This window comes from Erinaceus europaeus, chromosome 12 (assembly GCF_950295315.1).
Source record: "Erinaceus europaeus chromosome 12, mEriEur2.1, whole genome shotgun sequence".
NCBI lineage: Eukaryota > Metazoa > Chordata > Mammalia > Eulipotyphla > Erinaceidae > Erinaceus > Erinaceus europaeus.
The window spans coordinates 10992401-11010228 of NC_080173.1; the positions used below are offsets into that span (position 1 = coordinate 10992401).

At 53.3% G+C, this 17828-nt stretch overlaps 1 protein-coding gene across 1 annotated transcript in view; it reads left to right on the plus strand.

Moving 5' to 3' along the window:
- The first annotated feature begins 3415 nt into the window (after nucleotides 1-3415).
- KIF19 (kinesin family member 19) overlaps nucleotides 3416-17828 on the plus strand; it is a 33895-nt gene continuing 19482 nt past the window's right edge. Inside the window, exons 1-3 of the mRNA XM_007525077.3 lie at nucleotides 3416-3665; nucleotides 5662-5742; nucleotides 17642-17752. Coding sequence (XP_007525139.2) covers nucleotides 3627-3665; nucleotides 5662-5742; nucleotides 17642-17752 — 231 coding nt within the window. The 5' untranslated portion in view covers nucleotides 3416-3626. The remainder of the gene's footprint in view (nucleotides 3666-5661; nucleotides 5743-17641; nucleotides 17753-17828) is intronic.

The window sequence follows — 17828 nt, forward strand, 5'->3', positions numbered from 1 at the left end:
GCAGAGCTGGGCTCTGGTGTCTGCACCCAGCCTGCCACTTCTGTCTGGGTTACTTGCTTTGCTTCCACAGTTCCAGGGATGCTATGCCCCGGACAAGTTGGATACAGACCCTCCTTTCCCAGAGCTTGTCACCTGTGGGAGGAGTGGAAGGCTGACAGATACATATGCTGATGGACAAGAACGAGGAAAGGGAATCCCTGTGCACGGTTGGTGGGAATGTCAGTTGGTGCATTTAGAAATCAGTGTGGGGAGTCGGGTGGTAGTGTAGCGGGTTAAGCGCAAGTGGTACAAAATGCAAGGACCGGCGTAAGGATCCTGGTTCAAGGATCCTGGTTCGAGGCCCCGGCTCTCCACCTGCAGGGGAGTCGCTTCACAGGCGGTGAAGCAGGTCTGCAGGTGTCTATCTTTCTCTCCCCGTCTCTGTCTTCCCCTCCTCTCTCCATTTCTCTCTGTCCTATCCAACAATGACATCGATAACAATAATAACTACAACAACAATAAAAAACAAGGGCAACAAAAGGGAAAATAAATAATTAAAAAAAAGAAAAGTAAACTTTAAAGAAAGAAATTAGTGTGGAACCTCCTGAAAAAGCTAAAGATGGAGCTACTGGGTAGCCCCGTCATCTCACTCCCGATATTCTCTCTAAATAAGTTGGAAACATTAGCATTAGGAGTTATGGTTAGGGCTGAGGAGACAGCTTAATGGTTATGCAAGTGACTTTTAAGCCTGAGCTTCTAAGCTCTCAGGTTCAATCCCCAGCAACACCAGAAACCGGAGCTGAGCAGTGCACTGGTGAAGAAGGAGAAGAAGGTGGAGGAGGAGGTGGAGGAGGAGGTGGAGGAGGAGGAAGAAGTTATATTTACTGCAGTGTTATTTACACAAGGTAAAATATGAAGGCAGCTGTAGTGCCCACTGAGAAATGACAAATGAATGGGTAAAGAAGATGTGCTAGCTATATTTAAGTCTAAAAAAAGACAAAAGTTTGCTATTTGCAACAAAACAGAAAGACTCCGTGTTAATGTATCACACTATCCCAGTTGGGTTTAAAGTGAAGGCCTCACCTGGACCTATGCTGGCCGTGCATGCACAGCCTTCACAGGCAGGTTCTAGGCTGGTGAGAGGGCTGCTCTGAAGCCGTATGAATTGGTCTCAAGATCCTTTCGGCAGCTGGACTTGCAACCTGGAAGATAATGCTGGGGCATCTTAAGAGGAAAATCCTCAAGGAAGCTCTGTTCCTAGGGATTCTCATTTTGCTTCCTAAGCTCCCAGCAGCAAGTCCAGACAGATCACAAGCAGGGGACATCTAGGACATCTTGACATCTAGGACTCCTGGGTCCTAGAGGGTCAAAGGGCTTTAGAAAGTGCTTAGGGCTCATACAGGCCAGTGGTCCCAACTGCAGATGAGTTTTTATAAAAACATTTACTTAGGGTAGAGGAGACAGTATAACAGTTATGCAAAACAGCTTTCATGCCTGAGTCTCAAAAATCCCAGGTTCAATTCCATAAGTCAGAGCTGAGCATTGCTCTGACCTCTCTCTCCCTCTCTAAAACAAAACAATAAAAAGTCCATAATTAATAATACATATATACATGCAATGCCCGTGGTCGAACTTGGGACCTCGTGCTTGTAGGTTTAGTGCTGTAGCCATAGGGCCACCTCCCTTGTTTCTACAGATGGATTTGAAGAGAAGGGGAAAACATCAAGTGTCTCTGATTAAAATCAGCATTGCTTTGTGGCTATTATGGTCACCGGTGAATTGGCAGCAGGCCAACTTGTAACCTTTTCATGTGTGAAGGGGGTTCTTGCCTGAGGCAACTTCAGGTAAAGGAATGCAGAGCTCAATGAACTTGAAAAGAGACAGGTGAGATGTCGGGTGAATTTCAAATGTGTTTGACAAGTAAGCAAAAGATGGGTCCCCAGGACAAAGAAGCAGATTCAAAGCACAAAGGGCGTGGGCTGGGTACTAGGGGCTGGGGTGGGATGGTGGTGGAGGGAAGCCTGGACCTGAGAACAGGGGCCAAACCACGGGACGCAATGTAGGAAGTTAGGTTTCTCCCAAGCTTCACTTGGTTGATTTATTTGTCAAGTCCAAGGCCATGGGCAGCCTCCGTTGTTTATTAATAGCTCTGCCTAACGTCACCTCCTTGGGGGCACCAGGGAAGCCAGTCTCAGGGCACAGCCTGCCATCCTGGATTCGTGCCAGGCTGTCTGAGACAGCCACTGGGGATGAAGAGCTCTTCCTTATCCAGCTCTTTCCATGAACAGGGTGCCTCACTGAGGTCTCTCTCTCTCTCCAGGTCTCTGCAGGGCATCTGCTGGCTCAGCTTTGGTGTGTGTGTGTGTGGGGGGGGTAAGTGAAGATGTGGAAGAGAAGCTCCATGTCACCTAGGAAACTCCTGCCCCCGGGGGGAGACGGGAAAAACTGGCTGCAGGTAGCTTGGCGGGTTGGACGCAGCACTGGGACCAGAATCCTGTTTCCCTGGGACCTCATGGGCACACTTTCCCTGGTGCTCCCTGAGTGTTTAGCTGCTGCTGTTGCCATCGAGGATGGAGGTGTAGGGTTTGGACCTCTGTGTTCTTGCACAGGGAAGTGGCTCAGCAGGCTGGGACCCCAAGATCTCCCCAGCACAGACCCAGCTTTGTGGAGCTGGAGTCAGTTGTGTGCTTGTGGGGTGCCCTTCTGGGCCTACTCCCACATCATGTGAGCGCTCCCTGAAGCCACTGGGGGTGGGCAAACTGGGAAAGGGACACTTACTTAGTCCCTCTGTCACTGGACCCCAGCCTCTCCAGACCCCAGCCACGGTCACCCACTCACACAGCTCCCGTGGACATAGGCAGCCAATCACCTCCCTGGAGACAGACAGACAAGCAGGGTGGCAGACAGACAACTAGGGAGGCAGACAAGCAGGGTGGCAGACAGACAGACAAGCATGGTGGCAGACAGACAAGCAGGGAGACAGACAAGCATGGTGGAAGACAGACAGACAAGCAGGGAGGCAGACAAGCAAGGTGGTGGACAGACAAGCAGGTGGTGGACAGACAAGCAGGGTGGCAGACAGAGAAGCAGGGAGGCAGACAGGCAGGGTGGCAGACAGACAAGCAGGGAGGCAGACAAGCAGGGTGGAAGATAGACAGACAAGCAGGGAGGCAGACAAGCAAGGTGGTATACAGACAAGCAGGTGGTGGACAGACAAGCAGGGTGGCAGACAGACAAGCAAGGAGGCTGCTGATGTCGGAGGGGCAGGAGCATCTGTCCAGCGAGCCTCGCCGCCTGGGCGCCCCCTGGAGGGCAGCGGGAGAGGGCCGGGATCCGCGAGCCGGGTTGGGGGCGCGGGGAGGTGCCTAGAGCGACCAAACCGACGCGGAGGCGCCAAGGGCGGGAGCGACGCACAGGCAGCATCGCAGGGACAGAGGCACAGGCTTGGGGTCTCCTCGGAGGAGGCCAACGTCGGACCGCACTGCTGAGGGGCGGGGGCGCCGTCGAGGCCCTCCCCTGGCCCCGCCTCCCGGTCTGCGCCTTTGGCGGCGGGCGGTTGTTGGTTTCGGGTTGTCAGGCAGCGCGGTGCGGGGGTGAGGCTGGGCCATGCCCGCGGGCGCAGCCTGAGCCCTGCACACACCGGCAGCATGAAGGACAGCGGGGACTCCAAGGACCTGCAGCTCACGGTGAGACCCCCTTCCACCTCCTCCAGACCCCCATGCTGGCTGCAGTCCCCCACTCCACCCCCAGACTACCTCTGCATGGAGCAGTCCTGTCCCCCCATTGCCACTGAGCAGTCTCTGACAGGCCAGAGCAACTTGCCTTCAGTCCTGGAAGCTGAGAGGCAGGATGGCGGCAGGTTTCTCTGAGGCCTGAGAAGTGAGCACAGCACCTTCCCTTTCCCACCAGGTGGTCAGCCCCCCTCCCAACTGTGCAGACGGGGCTTAGAGGCAGGGCTGTATTCTAACCCAGAAAAAACAGGCACTGGGCATCCCATCCCTGGTGGTAGGAGTTTCATGAGTTTTAAGGATGGGGGGGGGGCGGTGTCACAGGTAAACAGACAAAATCCCCAGGTGGTATGGAATGGGGTTGCAACGCAGCTTGCTGTCCAAGGCAGGACTAAATATTTCAGAGAAGAACTGAGGATTATGGAGCAAGCCTTTCAGAGTCTCTGATGAGGGGCAGAAAAAGAGGAGTGCGTGTGTGTGTGTGTGTGTGTGTGTGTGTGTGTGTGTGTGTTGGGCTAGAGGGCTAGTGGAGGGGGTTGAGCTCTGGAGACAGTCCTATTAGTGAGTGCAATGAGGGTGAAGACTCAGGTCTCCCCCCTCCCACCCAGCCCCTGATGATGAGCTCTGGGGACAGGCCTGGGTCACCAGCAGGTGGGCAGTGATGTAACTGGTGGATAATGCAGCCCCCCCCCCAGACACACCCCCTCTGTAGGGTGAGCGTTCTGGCTCTAGCCTCCTGAGGAGACCCTGCGCTCTACAGCATCCTTTTGGACAGTTCAGAATGTGTATTTTGGGGCTGGCAAAATAGCTCACCTGGATAGTGTGCCTTGCTTGCCCTGTGTCCAACCCACGTAAAGCCCCTGCCTCAACTGTAGGAAGTTCTGGTGCATCTCCGCGCCCCCCTCTGCCCCGTCTGAAAAAGTCAGCCCAGAGCACTTAAACCCTGGCATGTCTCTTTGAAAATATCTTTTCTTGGTATAGGTGGTGTGGCATTGTCCCCCACCAGCAGGGGCAATGAGTCCTCCCCCTCCTCCATCAGTGGCCTTTGGATGAAGTGGTGACCCTGGTCCAGCTAAGGGTCAGTGTGGGGGCATCTATCTAAGAATGAGGTGGTCTGTGAGGGCTGTTAGTTATACCCACAGGCCAGCTGAAAGCAGAAAAGTTACCACCCTCCCCGCCACACATACAAATGCACCCCCTAGTCATTTTTGGAGACCTATGCAAAGGATTAAGACCCATGGTCTCTGGATAGTGGACCTGTGTTGTCACGTATGAGGCCCAGGCTTGAGCCTGGTCGCCACTACACTGTCTTCCTCTCTTTCCCTCCCTCTGGCTCTCTGTTTCTTATCTGAGAAAGATGACCCAGAGCCCAGAATGGCGAAGCCCTGATGACAACCACAAGCCCACTTCTTCTTCTAGCGTTTGCCCTTCTTCCGTAGCCCCTGTCTCTCACTGGCTGGATACCAGAGACCGGAAGGAACTCTCAAAGACCTGTGCTGGGCAGGAAGGCAGTCACAGGGCCCTAGGGTGAAGAGGGGAACTTCCCAGCCCCCTTTCCTACCCCGCCACTCATCCCTGCCTGCCATGCCCACACTGGGGCAGACAGTCTGTCCCAGTGCCAAGGGTTCAAAGCCCAGAGGAACATCAAGTGCTTCATCTGGGCTTTGGAGAAATGCAGCCAGGGATGCAGACAGTGCTCTCCCTTGGGACTCTGGGCACAGGCCCCTGGGGGGGGGGAATTTCTTGACTCAGACAAAGCCTATAGTACATGCATTACCATCTCAAACCACTTAGTTTGCTTTCAGACTGTGAAGGCCTGGGCTGGCCAGATAGAGGAGAACCCATGGGCTTGCCTGGGGGAAGAATGACTTGATACTTAGTACTCAGTACTTTGATCCTTAGCTCTGTAGCCCAACACAGCCTTCCTGTCTAACCCCAGGGTCTTCCCTCTCAGGTGGCACTCCGGGTGCGGCCCATCAGTGTAGCAGAGCTGGAGGAAGGAGCCACCCTCATTGCCCATAAAGTAGACGAGCAGGTATGTGGGGCCTCGGTCGGGCAGGAGCAGCTGGCAGTCAATACTCGCTCACCTGAGCTGAGTGGCCGTGGCCACTAGGACCAGCTGCCCCATCCTTCCACCGCCCACTGGGCTTTGGACTGTGTTGCTGTCAAGGAACTCAGGACAGCCATAAGCATTCCTAGCCTGATGAGCCCTGACCCCCTTGGTGCTGAATTAAATGTGTCACACAGATTCCATGTGTCTGTAACAGGTCTATTCCCCACAGAGTGCATAAGGCCCAGAACTAAAGCTCAACTCCAGAGGTGCCAGGCTTTGTCCTCAGAGGTCTGTTTATCTTCATGTTTTTCTTGTCACCGTGATGGGGTGGGTGAGGCAAATCCCGCTGCCTTCTGTGTGGTCGGAGCATGGGGTGGTATATTCTTCTTTATTTTATTTATTTATTTTTATGCCAGAATGCTGCTCAGCTCTGGTTTATGGTGGTGCAGGGGATTGAACCTGGGACCTTGGTGCCTCAGGCATGAGAGTCTCTTTGCATAACTATTATGCTATCTAGCTCCGGGGCGATGCATTCTTGAGCAGCCCCCAAGACACAGGAGGGTTGGTGCTAGACTGCTAGATGCTGGGAAAATAGTGAGCTCCCTGCTGGGAGACAAGACACCCATCAAAAGCATCAAATCTCCAACAAATGCACATTTGCAATCAGCTCAGGCATCAAAGAAACGTGTGAAGCTCTGGGGGTAAGGAAGGTGGCGCCACGGGCATGACTTAGATGCAGGGGCTCCCTCAAGAAACGGAGATGCTGGAGGAAGGAAGAAGCAGTGAGCAGGTGTGGGCATGGAGGGAGACGCTTCAGCCAGAAGCAAAGGCTGTGCAAAGGCTCTGTGGTGAGGGAGTCAAGATGCAGGTAACAGGAAAGGCTGGGGATACTCCAGCACAAAAAGATGAGGAGGGGGTTGAGAGGCAGGCGATGAGGCTGGAGGTGTGTGTGTGTGTGTGGGGGGTCACACACTGGATCACAGCAGGATGGATGTCTGTGGGCGGTTGAGGACTGGGGTGTGGGGGCAGGGATGGGCACAGTGGTGGGGGCAGCAGGTACCTGGGTTCAATCTGGCCCCTGGGGAGCCTTAGAGCGTCCACCTACCCCCCCCCACACACACACAGTGATTGCTACTCCCCACTTCTCCCGAGTGCCTGGACTCACCAGAGCAGGAACATGAGCTGATGGGTCAGAGGAGTGGGGGGCGTGCTGCATCATGCAGAGACAGTCACAAGTGGGCACCTACCTGCTGCTCTGGTGGGCTCTGCCCGACTGGGGACTTGCAGTCCAAGGCTGAGGAGCCATGGTTCAGCCTTCCCGCAACCCCACTCTGGCCTCTCCCTTCAGCCTCTCTTCCGCACGGCAGAGCCAGACAGCACTAGCCTCCTGATAGCCCTTTCTCCTGACTATTATTACCCAGAACACTGCTCAGCTCTGGCTTATGAGGATGCTGGGGATTGAACCTGGGACCTTGAAGCCTTAGGCATGAAAGTCTTTTGTGTAACTGTTATGCTGTCTCTCTGGTCCCGCGCACTTCTCCTGTTCCTTCTTGGAAAGTAACCTTCTTCAGAGGTCTGGGGGCAGCAGTGAGGAGGGATGAGTGGGGAGACAGCCTTCTACACCGGGTGGGCCTAGGAGGGAGTCGGGGGAATGGGACAGGTGGCATTGTGGTGTAGGGTCGGGTCTGCTGTCTGCAGTGTGACTGTGGAGGGAGATGCTTCCTCACCTGTGAGGAATGCCGTCTGCCTCACAATGCCGTCTGCCCCAGAGCTAAAGATTACATGGTGCCCACCTAGCCCCTGGCACATAGTCTGTCATGGGAGGATGCTGTTATCTGTCAGAGACTGGTAGTCCTAGGGCTGTGGGGCTGGCTAGTGACAAAGGCCAGCCCTGAAGAGTCAGAGAACTGGGAGCAGAAACCCTCTGAACAAAGCCCACCCCCGTCTTTGTTCTACTTGTCCCCCGAGGATCTCAGGTCCTCAGGGTTGGGACAATGCTGGCTCTCTCTCTCTGTGCTGCTCTGGCTTCCGGCCGGAGTGGGGGCTGACAGATATGAACTGATGCTGACAAAAAGGCTCTGGCCTCGCATCCAGCCCACTGTGTCCTCACACAGGGAACACTGGCTTCTTTCTATCCCTGCCACTGTATGCGTGTGTGTGTGTGTGTGTGTGTGTGTGTGTGTGTGTGTGTGTGGTCCCAAACCGGCTGAGCTCTGCCTCCAAGAAGGTCCCCATGGGAGTCCCAGCAGGGCTGCTGCTTTGTCAATTTTCCTTCTCAGGAAGGGGTGTCTGTGCCCTGTGAGTTTGTTGGCTTCAAAGCTGGGCTCACACTGGGCTGTGGTTTGAGTATTGCCACAATAGGTGCCAGGCTGGAACCCTTGGAAATAGCATCCCCTCCTCCGGGCTTACTCTGTCCTCTGATAAAAACCTTGGCCAGAAGAGGGTAGATAGCATAATGCTTATGCAATGAAACTCTTGTGCCTGAGGCTCCAAAGTCCTAGGCTCAATCCCTCCCACCACCATAAACCAGAGCTGAGCAGTGCTCTGGTGAAAACAAATAAACAAAAAACAAACCCTGGCAAGTTGAGGGGAGGACACAGGAGTCTAAGAAGCAAATGGGGGTGGTGGGTGGGTGGGCTGACTGCCCTGGTCTTCCATTCTGACCCCAGGAGCCCCCATCCTCTCTGATGAGAAAAGATGAGCCCCTCCCGCCCCTAACTTGTCTGTGCCCCTGGACCTCCAGGCTGGCGCCAGCAACTCCCAGAGAGCCGTTTTCTTGATGAGTTAGCTGGTCAGTTGTAGTCCACCCCTTCCTCTTCCTTTCTCCCTCTCTCCTCTCCCTTTTCTCACTCCTCAGCTCTGGTTTATGGCGGTGCAGGAGAATGAACCTGGAACTTTGGAGCCTCAGGCATGAGAGTGTTTTATGTAACCATTATGCCATCTCCTCAGTCCTCACTCCAACTTTATTTCAGTATTATTACTATTATTATTTAAACCTGAGCGCCGCTCAGTTCTGGCTGATGGTGGTAGTTCTGGGCATTGATTCTGGGACCTTGCAGGCTCAGGCATGAAAGTCTTCTTGCATGACCATTATTCTATCTCTTTGACACCACCCCACCCTCCACCCGCCTCCTCCTGGGATCTGGAGGCTGACAGGGTGAGTCTGGAAGCATCCTGAGACCTGACTGTGGAGGCCCTTCCCAGCAGAGGTGCAGTGGGTCCAGGGGCCCTGTCTCCTCAAGAGCGACTGGGATGTGGAAGTTGTCTCTCCCTGCTCCCTTTCCATTGCTTTTTTACTTGTGGCCATCATGGCCCGTGGGGTTCAAGCCTGCAGAGAGCTCCCCACTTTACTGACCTCTGGCCTGGAGTTCTGGGTGTTGCCTTCCATCTGCTATGGCGGTGGGGTCTTCTTTGTCCCTGCTGCTCTGTGTCGGGGGGCTGGGGGGCAGCCCGGAGGTCACTCTTTTTTGAGGAACTAGCTCCTTGACCTAACGGAGGCGACTGGGGACTGCCCCAGTCTGCCAGTTGGTGGGTTCTGGGTCAGCAGAAGAAAAATGAGGACTCAGTGTCTCACAGGTGTGGCCCACAGTCTGGGGTAGTGGGGTAGACAGAGGGGTTGGCAGGGTTCAGGAGTCTCAGGGTCAGAAATCTCCAGTTTCCCTTCTTTCTCCCCTCCCCCCCGACTATGGACAGTTTGTCTATAAGAGTTAAGTCACCTGACAGTGGTATAATCCCATAATTAGTCTTTATCTACTCTGAGCAGAGCTCCCACCTCCCTCTGCTCTGGGGCCCTGTCTGCAGAGCCAAGAGGGGCTCAGGGGGGAGTGGCGGGGGGGGGGGTGGAGGGGGAAGAAGAAATCAGGAGGGCCACTGAGGGAGACTGGACTAGACATGGAGAAGTAGGGGACAGATAGGAGAGCAGCATTTAGAACGGCTGCACAGCCCACAACCCAGACTGCATGGCTGTGGGCACAGGAGCCCCAAGACCCAAGCTTCCTGTAGTCTGGGCTGGGTCTCTTGTTTCCTCCACAGTAAGAGCCTGCTCCACCCAGACCACAGACAGAGGGGATTGTGGAAGATGGTGGATGGGGAGAGCCAAGCCACGCCACTGTGGGGCCCCATGTAAGATAAATAAAGTGTAAGGTGACAGGTGGCCAGCTCAGAAACAATGGGAGTTTGGGAGGCAGCTGCCTTCAGCCCATTTACCTGTGTGTGTGTGTGTGTGTGTGTGTGTGTGTGTGTGTGTGTGTGTGTGTGTGTGTGTGCGTGTAGACTCCTAACACAACCACCATCTGGGTGCTTCTTCTCCGTCTCCTTTCTCTTCTTCTTCTTCTTCTTCTTCTTCTTCTTCTTCTTCTTCTTCCTCTTCCTCTTCCTCTTCCTCCTCCTCCTCCTCCTCCTCCTCCTCCTCTTCCTCCTCCTCTTGTTTTGCCACCAGAGTTATCGCTGGGGCTCAGTGCCTACACAATGAATCCACTACTCCTAGTGGCCATTTTTTCTTAAAAAATATTTCTTTTCTTTTTTTTTAATATTTATTTTATTTATTTATTCCCTTTTGTTGCCCTTGTTGTTTCATTGTTGTAGTTATTGTTGTTGTTGTCGTTGTTGGATAGGACAGAGAGAAATGGAGAGAGGAGGGGAAGACAGAGAGGAGGAGAGAAAGATAGACACCTGCAGACCTGCTTCACCGCCTGTGAAGCGACTCCCCTGCAGGTGGGGAGCCGGGGTTCGAACTGGGTTCCTTATGCCGGTCCTTGTACTTTGCGCCACCTCCGCTTAACCCGCTGCGCTATAGCCTGACTCCCAAGGTGCCCTTTTTTAAACTTAAATTTTTAAAAAATATTTATGTATTCCCTTTTGCTGCCCTTGTTATTTTATTGTTGTAGTTGTTATTGATGTCATTATTGTTGGATAGGACAGAGAGAAATGGAAAAAGGGGGGGAAGACAGAGAGGGTGAAAGAAAGACAGACACCTGCAGACCTGCTTCACCGATTGTGAAGCAACTCCCCTGCAGGTGGGGAGCCAGGGGCTCGAACCGGGATCCTTATGCTGGTCCTTGCACTTTGCACCACGTGCACTTAACCTGCTGCACTATAGCCCGACTCCCCAGGTGCCCTTTCTATGGCTGAATGATGCTGCACAGTATGGATGATCTGCAGTTTGCTTATCTGTTTGTTGCTGATTCCTATATGTTAGCAACCGTGATTAGTACTCTTGGACTTCAGGATTCTTACCTGTAGTCTCTGGATGGGTAGAAGGCAAGAGTGTTGCCTTGAAAGAAAATGTATCTGTGGGGCAGAGATGTGGATTCTGTGAATCTGGGTAATTCCTGAGAATATTCATTTTAGGAACTCCTGAAGTCTCTGATGAAGGGTTCGAAGAACCAAAGACTCTTCTAGGTCTCACCTTCCCTCCCCCTGAGCTTTGGTCCTCAGAAACCTGTAGGTATGATTAGACTCTGTCTTAACCCACGGGGTTGTGGTGGCTTCATGAGCTCAGCAGGCTCCATTTGGTTCATTACTAAATACACAGCTGAAGGCTGACAGGGCCCCAGGACACCCCTCCTAGGATGTAAGTCTCCTTCCTGGAGCACTTTTACAACTAGAAATATGACCAGCTAGGGAAAACACAAAGCAGAACGTAGACTAGAGTTGGTGTATTGTACCAAAGTAAAAGGCTCAGGGATGGGAGAGGGGAAGGGCTCAGGTCCTGGAACAAGATGGCAGAGGAGGGCCTAGTGGGGCTTGAATTGTTATGTGGAAAACTGGGAAATGGTACACATATCAACTAATGTATTTTTTTTTGCTTTGTTTTTTTTAATTTTTAAAATTTATTTACAAAAGGAGACATTAACAAAACCATAGGATAAGAGGGCTACAACTTTACACAATTCCATATCCCCTCCCCTCCCCTGATAGTTTTCCTGTTCTTTATTTCTCTGGGAGCATAGACCAAGGGACATTATGGGGTGCAGAAGGTGGAAGGTCTGGCTTCTGTAACTGCTTCCCCGCTGAACATGGGCATTGACAGGTTGATCCATATTCCCAGCCTCTCTCTTTCCCTAGTGGGGAAGGGATCTGGGGAAGCGGAGCTCCAGGACACATTGGTGGGGTCGTCTGTCCAGGGAAGTTTGGGCGGCATCATGCTAGCATCTGGAACCTGATGGCTGAAAAGAGAGTTAACATAAAAGCCAAACAAATTGTTGACCAATGGATCAACTACTGTATTTTATTGCCAACTGTAAGCCATTATTCCCCCAATAAAAGAAAATAAAAAAATATGACCAGCAACAAATTCTCCATAAAGAAAAAAAAATCATAGTTTTATAAGAGTGACCGCCACCTGGACTCAGGCTTTTATTTTGCTGTGTTTTGCTTATAGCTTGAGAACAAAGTTTCTGCGGGATGGCTGTGTAGACTGGAGATGATATTGTGTAGGCTAGGACCTCCCCAGATTTAGTTTCTCCACTGAATCAGGGGCTTCCTGAGTAGACTACTAATAATACTGGTGTGATTTCTCCTCCCCAGAATGTCACAATGTGAGTCTTCCCTGACTTCCAACTGGGAACAATTTGAGGGCCGGAGAGGGGATACAGTCTCCTCAAGATCACATAGCAGTATTGAACCCGTACCCCACTTGTGGCCCACCTCCTCCCCTCAGGGACTTTTTTGCTGCCAGTCTTGGGAGACTTGGGAAGGAATAGTCCAAGTTAGAGGTTTCAATTGGGAAGGATCTCGCTGCCCAGGGGACTTGGGCAATGTGGTGGGGAGTAGCCAGAGATGCTGCTCTGCGCTCCCTAGCAAAGGACTGTCCGGATAACAATGATCCAGCCTGTAGTGTCAACAGCAGCACCCGGATTGAGAAACCTGGGTGTTGGTTTAGCTGTTTGCGGGTCAGGAAGAGGCCAGTCAGAAGTGCAAAGCTTATCCAAACCTCAGGGCTTAGTGGCAAGCAGGAGGAAGGACTCCTGGCCTGCTTTGTTCAGGGCATTTCTCACCTAGGAGACACTGGGGAGGAGCCTGGCCCCAAGTGGGGATATAATTTGAGGATTAGATACCATCCTCCTTGCCCCCCCCCCCAACCAAGGCCACTACTTTGCTACCGAGTATTGGGTTTCCAGACCCAAAGTCTGGACCTGGGCAAAGGTGAGAATCTATACTCGGTTAGGATTGGTGGAGACGGTGTGAAGCTTCACTGAGAGAGAAAGCCTGAGTTGCCAAGGGCCTGCCCACCTCTCTCTCCAGCCCTCTCCTCAGCACTGGGGGGCAGTGTAGTCAGGCATTTGTGAGAGAATGTGTACCAGATCCCCCACTTTGAGGGCCCACCCTGAGCAGACCGTGGCAGCTGGTACCCCTAGTGCTGTGCTAATTCCCAGGGCTTCCAGAACAAAGCACATAGCTGGGGTGGGGGTCTAAACAAAACACAAGGAGACAGCTCTCAGCATGTTAGAGCACAGGGCTTACGTGCCCGAGGTCCCACTTCAATCCCGGGCACCACCATGAGCTCTGTGCATTAACGTTCCCTCACAACCACCTGATTAGGCCGCCTTTCCCCTCCTCTCACTAGCTGTGTTAGGGAGCCAGCCTGACCCCTTAGCCACCCCATCCGGTGAGGACAAAGGTGCTCTCATCAGAGAAAAGGCATCTTAGCTCTGCACTTCACACTCAGTCCCCTAAAAGGCACCTTTATTCCACATGCATTCCTGGGGCATATTCTGCCAGGGAGGGTTTGGGGGGGGATGCAGAGGAGTCCCCCTTGACCCCCACAGCAGGTGGTAGCATGTTCCCTGATGGACCCAGGCATCCCACCTCTGTGACCCTCTTTTTTGGACCAGTGTTCTGGAGATTTCTGGCAGTGGATTGGGAGAGAAGATTCTTGAGCTCCCTCCTCAGCTCTGCCTTTCCCACAAGCACACCCTCAGCTCCCCCCCCTCCCCCCAGATTCTGAGCTGAGAACCACTGCCTCGCCCTGCTCTCGCTTGGTGGCTTTGTTTGCTCATGGCTTTCTTTCAGAAGCTCCTCTCAGCTGACATCTCTCAGCAAACTCCCACCCATCCTCTTAGACTCACAACTGTGTGGCTGCTTCTTCCTGGAAGGCCTCTGGTGGTAAGGCTGGGTCAGTGCCTCTCCCAGTGCCTGTTACTGAATGATGCCTGGCATTTGATGGCTATCAGGGTAGAGAATCACGGCTCACCCTTTCTCTCAGTACCTAGGACCTTTTCAGGGGGACAAAGAGCAGCTTGGCACGGGTGTCCAGCTGGCTGCCCTCCAGGTCCTGTCTGGAGCAACCCTCCTGGCCCTCCTCCTTGGCTCTGCTCCAGCTCACCTGGCCCAGGGGCTCAAAGACCCCATTGTATGCAGAGTGGACAGGGATGGGGATGCTTTGGAGAGTGGGGCACAGGCCAGGGCCTGGACAGAGGGGGACCCAGACAAAGCCTTCTTTAAGAGGAGGTCCCAGAAGGCGGACTGACAATGAACCGATTCAGGAGGCTGGATATCAAGGGCTGAAATGCCTGTGGTGTCATGAACTTGGCAATGCCTGAAGGTCGTTTGAAGGTGACCAGTGGGTGAGGGGCCTCCATGTGTGCTGCTCAACCTGCCCAGCCCCCAGTGCCGCCAGAGGGTGCCCCTTGGGCCGTGGGTCCTGATGTGTCCACAAGTGCTGGCATATTGCTGGGTTTTCCATCACGTTCGGCCAGAAGCCATGCTAGTGCCTTGCGGACCTGTTTGTCTCCAGCCAGGCCTAAGCCTTGACCAGGGGTCCTGCTTCTGACTTGGGAGAAGTTCAGGGAGAGGAGTTGGTGGAGGAAGCCCTGAGGGTGTGGCTGGGGACAGGGAAGGCAGCCTGGGCCCTGTACTGTGCCCAGCAAGACTTAGACCAGCAGTGAGTGCTGTATCCTTTGCCGGGGTAAGGGGTAAGCCCCAGCCCAGCCTGCCTGGAGCACTGTCCTAACCGGCTCACCCGGACCCCTCTGGATTGGATGAAACATCTAGGTGCAGCTGAAGGGAATCTGTGTGTGTGTGTGTGTGTGTGTGTGTGTGTGTGTGTGGTATGGTGATGGTGGGGGGCAGGCCTCCCTAGACTGTGACTTTTGGGACTGGGTTTCTTTAATTCTGCTATTTGACAGGGGCACATCAGAGGGACTGCTTTGGACTTTGCTTTCATGGTGCTTCTAGGTCAATCCTCTCCACCCAGCACTCAGAGTAGCTACCCCCTAAGCTGACCTATTCTCAAACCTTTTTTTTTGGGGGGGGGCGGGGCGTCACTGGCCGTGGCTCTCCTGCTAATCTGGGGGAAGAGAAGATAGTTGCTGACCCTGTGCCTTGGGGTGGCCTGAGGACAGCCTACCCTCCGCAGATCCTAGCTCTCTCTCTCTCTGTTAGGAATCAGTTTACCCCTTTGGGCAGCTTCTCATCAAGTGGATCAAACAAGGTCAGCTAGGGTATAGGAGATGACTTACAGGAGATGACTACTGAGACACTGGGGAAGAACCCCCACCGCCAGACTGCTCCACCCCAGAACATGGGACACAGAGAGACTGAGGGAGCCCCCCCCCGACTGCTCCCCTCACCCCAGAGCAGAGGACACAGGGTGGTGTGCAGGGGGCAACCCAGGAACTGACTGCCAGGGCACCAGTGCTAGCACTGCCTCATCCTAGCTGGTGACCTTCTGCATCGGTTTCCCCGACAAAGGACAACCATCATGACTTCATGGAGTGGGGCTCTGTTAGGATGAGCTATGTGTTCTGGGAAGGGAGGGCCAGGGAGGCTCCCCATGCTGGCTGAGACACCTCCCCAGTCCTTTACTCAACACCCATAACCCCTGAGAGTACCTCATTGCATCCTTAGGAAGGGAGGGAGCACATTTTCTGGAGCAAATCAGGACCCAGGTGCTTCTGGGAACAGAGCAGCACTTGGAGATGCCAGTCTGCGGTTTCGTCTCCTAAGGGACCATCAGAGCTGAATGACAACCTCCTCCCCAGTGTTGGGGGGCTGGGGGAGTGCTGACCTCAACTCCACAGTAGATCATGGGTTTCATGGAGACACCATGTGCCACTGGTCATTCAGACCCTGCCCCAACTTACCTGACTGTCTATTCCCCTTATCCTGAATCTCCAGCCCCAACTCTCCAGCCTCTCCTCACCTGCCATTGAATGCCTTCTGGCATTTCTCATGCATCTAGGTACTGCCTCTCTCACTACACTACTCTAGACTGGGGTCCCTGGCTAGGAGACAGCTCCTTCATCTTTATTTTACATTAAATTTTATTAAAAATATTTATTTATTATTGAGAGAGAGAGAGAAATTGAGATGGGAAGGGGAGATAGAGAGGGAGAGAGACAGAGAGATACCTGCAGCCCTACTTCACCACTCATGAAGCTTTCTCCCTGCAGGTGGGGACCAGGGGCTTGAACCTGGGTCCTTGCACATTTAACCAGGTGCACCACCACTGGGTCCTGACAGCATCTTCATCTTTGTCTTCCCCCAGAACCCAGGACCAGACTCACAGGCACATGGGCCAAGAGAGGGGCAGAGTGGAGAGTAGCCTTAAATACTGTTCTAGAAAATGGATCACTCAGTCACTCTTCTTCTTCTTCTTCTTCTTCTTCTTCTTCTTCTTCTTCTTCTTCTCCTTCTCCTTCTCCTTCTCCTTCTGCTTCTGCTTCTGCTTCTGCTTCTCCTTCCTCTTCTCCTTCTCCTTCTCCTTCTCCTTCTCCTTCTCCTTCTCCTTCTCCTTCTCCTTCTCCTTCTCCTTCTCCTTCTTCTTCTTCTTCTTCTTCTAGCGTTTGCCCTTCTTCCGTAGCCAGTTAACAGCGTAGCAGGACCAACAGCTTGAAAGCTGTCAGGAGCTGCTTGTTGCTGGCTTTGAAAGTGACTGGGATCCATGTGGATTCAGTCGGCTAGGAAGGATCGTCAGTTTCCCCAATGAATGGGTACTCACGGGATGCACCACGAGAAGGTCGATCCAATGCACCCCTCAGTCACTCTTAGAGCAAAGGAAGAGCCCAACCAGACCCCTTCTGTATTCCAGTGCCCCTCCACGCCCCTTCCCTGCAGAGAGGAGAGCTCAGGCCAGAAGAGGGATGGCTTCATGCTAGCTTCCAGACCTTGGCCTGTCTCCACCCCAGCTCAGACTCAAGGTGGCAGAGGGCCTTGACAAGTCACTTGCAAGCCTCTGTCCCAGCCACAGATGGAATTCCCCAGCCCTATCGCTTCTCATTTTTATCTCTTCTTCTCTGCCTCTTGTGCCAGGGATGGAACCCAAAGTCTGTGCTGTATCATCTCTGGCCCCATTACAGGGATATAGGGTCCTCTGGGATTAATGCTAGTTATTATTATTATTTCTTCTTCTCCTTCTCCTTCTCCTTCTCCTTCTCCTTCTCCTTCTCCTTATCTTTATCCTTATCCTTCTCCTCCTCCTCTTCCTCCTCCTTCTCCTCTTCCCTCTCCACCTTTTTACACCAAGGTTATTGCTGGGACTGTGCACTTGCGTGATTCATTCCTCTGCTCTTGGTGGACTCTTACTTTAGAAAGAGAGAGGTGTGTGTCTGTGTGTGCTACAACAATATTCTCTGCTTTTGAAGCTCCCATGTGATGTTTGGGCTTTGAAGTCAGGTCCTCACACCTGGTATTTACCAGTGTACATTCTGCTAGGTGAGCTACTTCCTGGCCCGGTGTTTCACCTTGGGGCCTGCAGGCCAAGCTCTGAGACCAGCCTGGAGAGCTGATGGAATAGGCTGGGCTGAGGGCTCAGGGGCCCAGCAGCACCTCCAAGGATGCCCAGTTTCCACCACTGAGTGGGAAGGTGTACAGTTACTATTGATGTCCTCTGGATCAGAGGCTCCTGGGTGACTCCTGATGTCCCTTGGGGACCCTGCAGATGGTGGTGCTCATGGACCCGATGGAGGACCCAGATGACATCCTACGTGCGCATCGCTCCCGCGAGAAGTCCTACCTATTTGACGTGGCCTTTGACTTCACTGCCACCCAAGTGAGGCCCTCGGAGCCCCTCTCTGCCCTTTACCCCACTCAGGAGGGAACCCTCGGGGTCTTGTCACTGCCCCCCG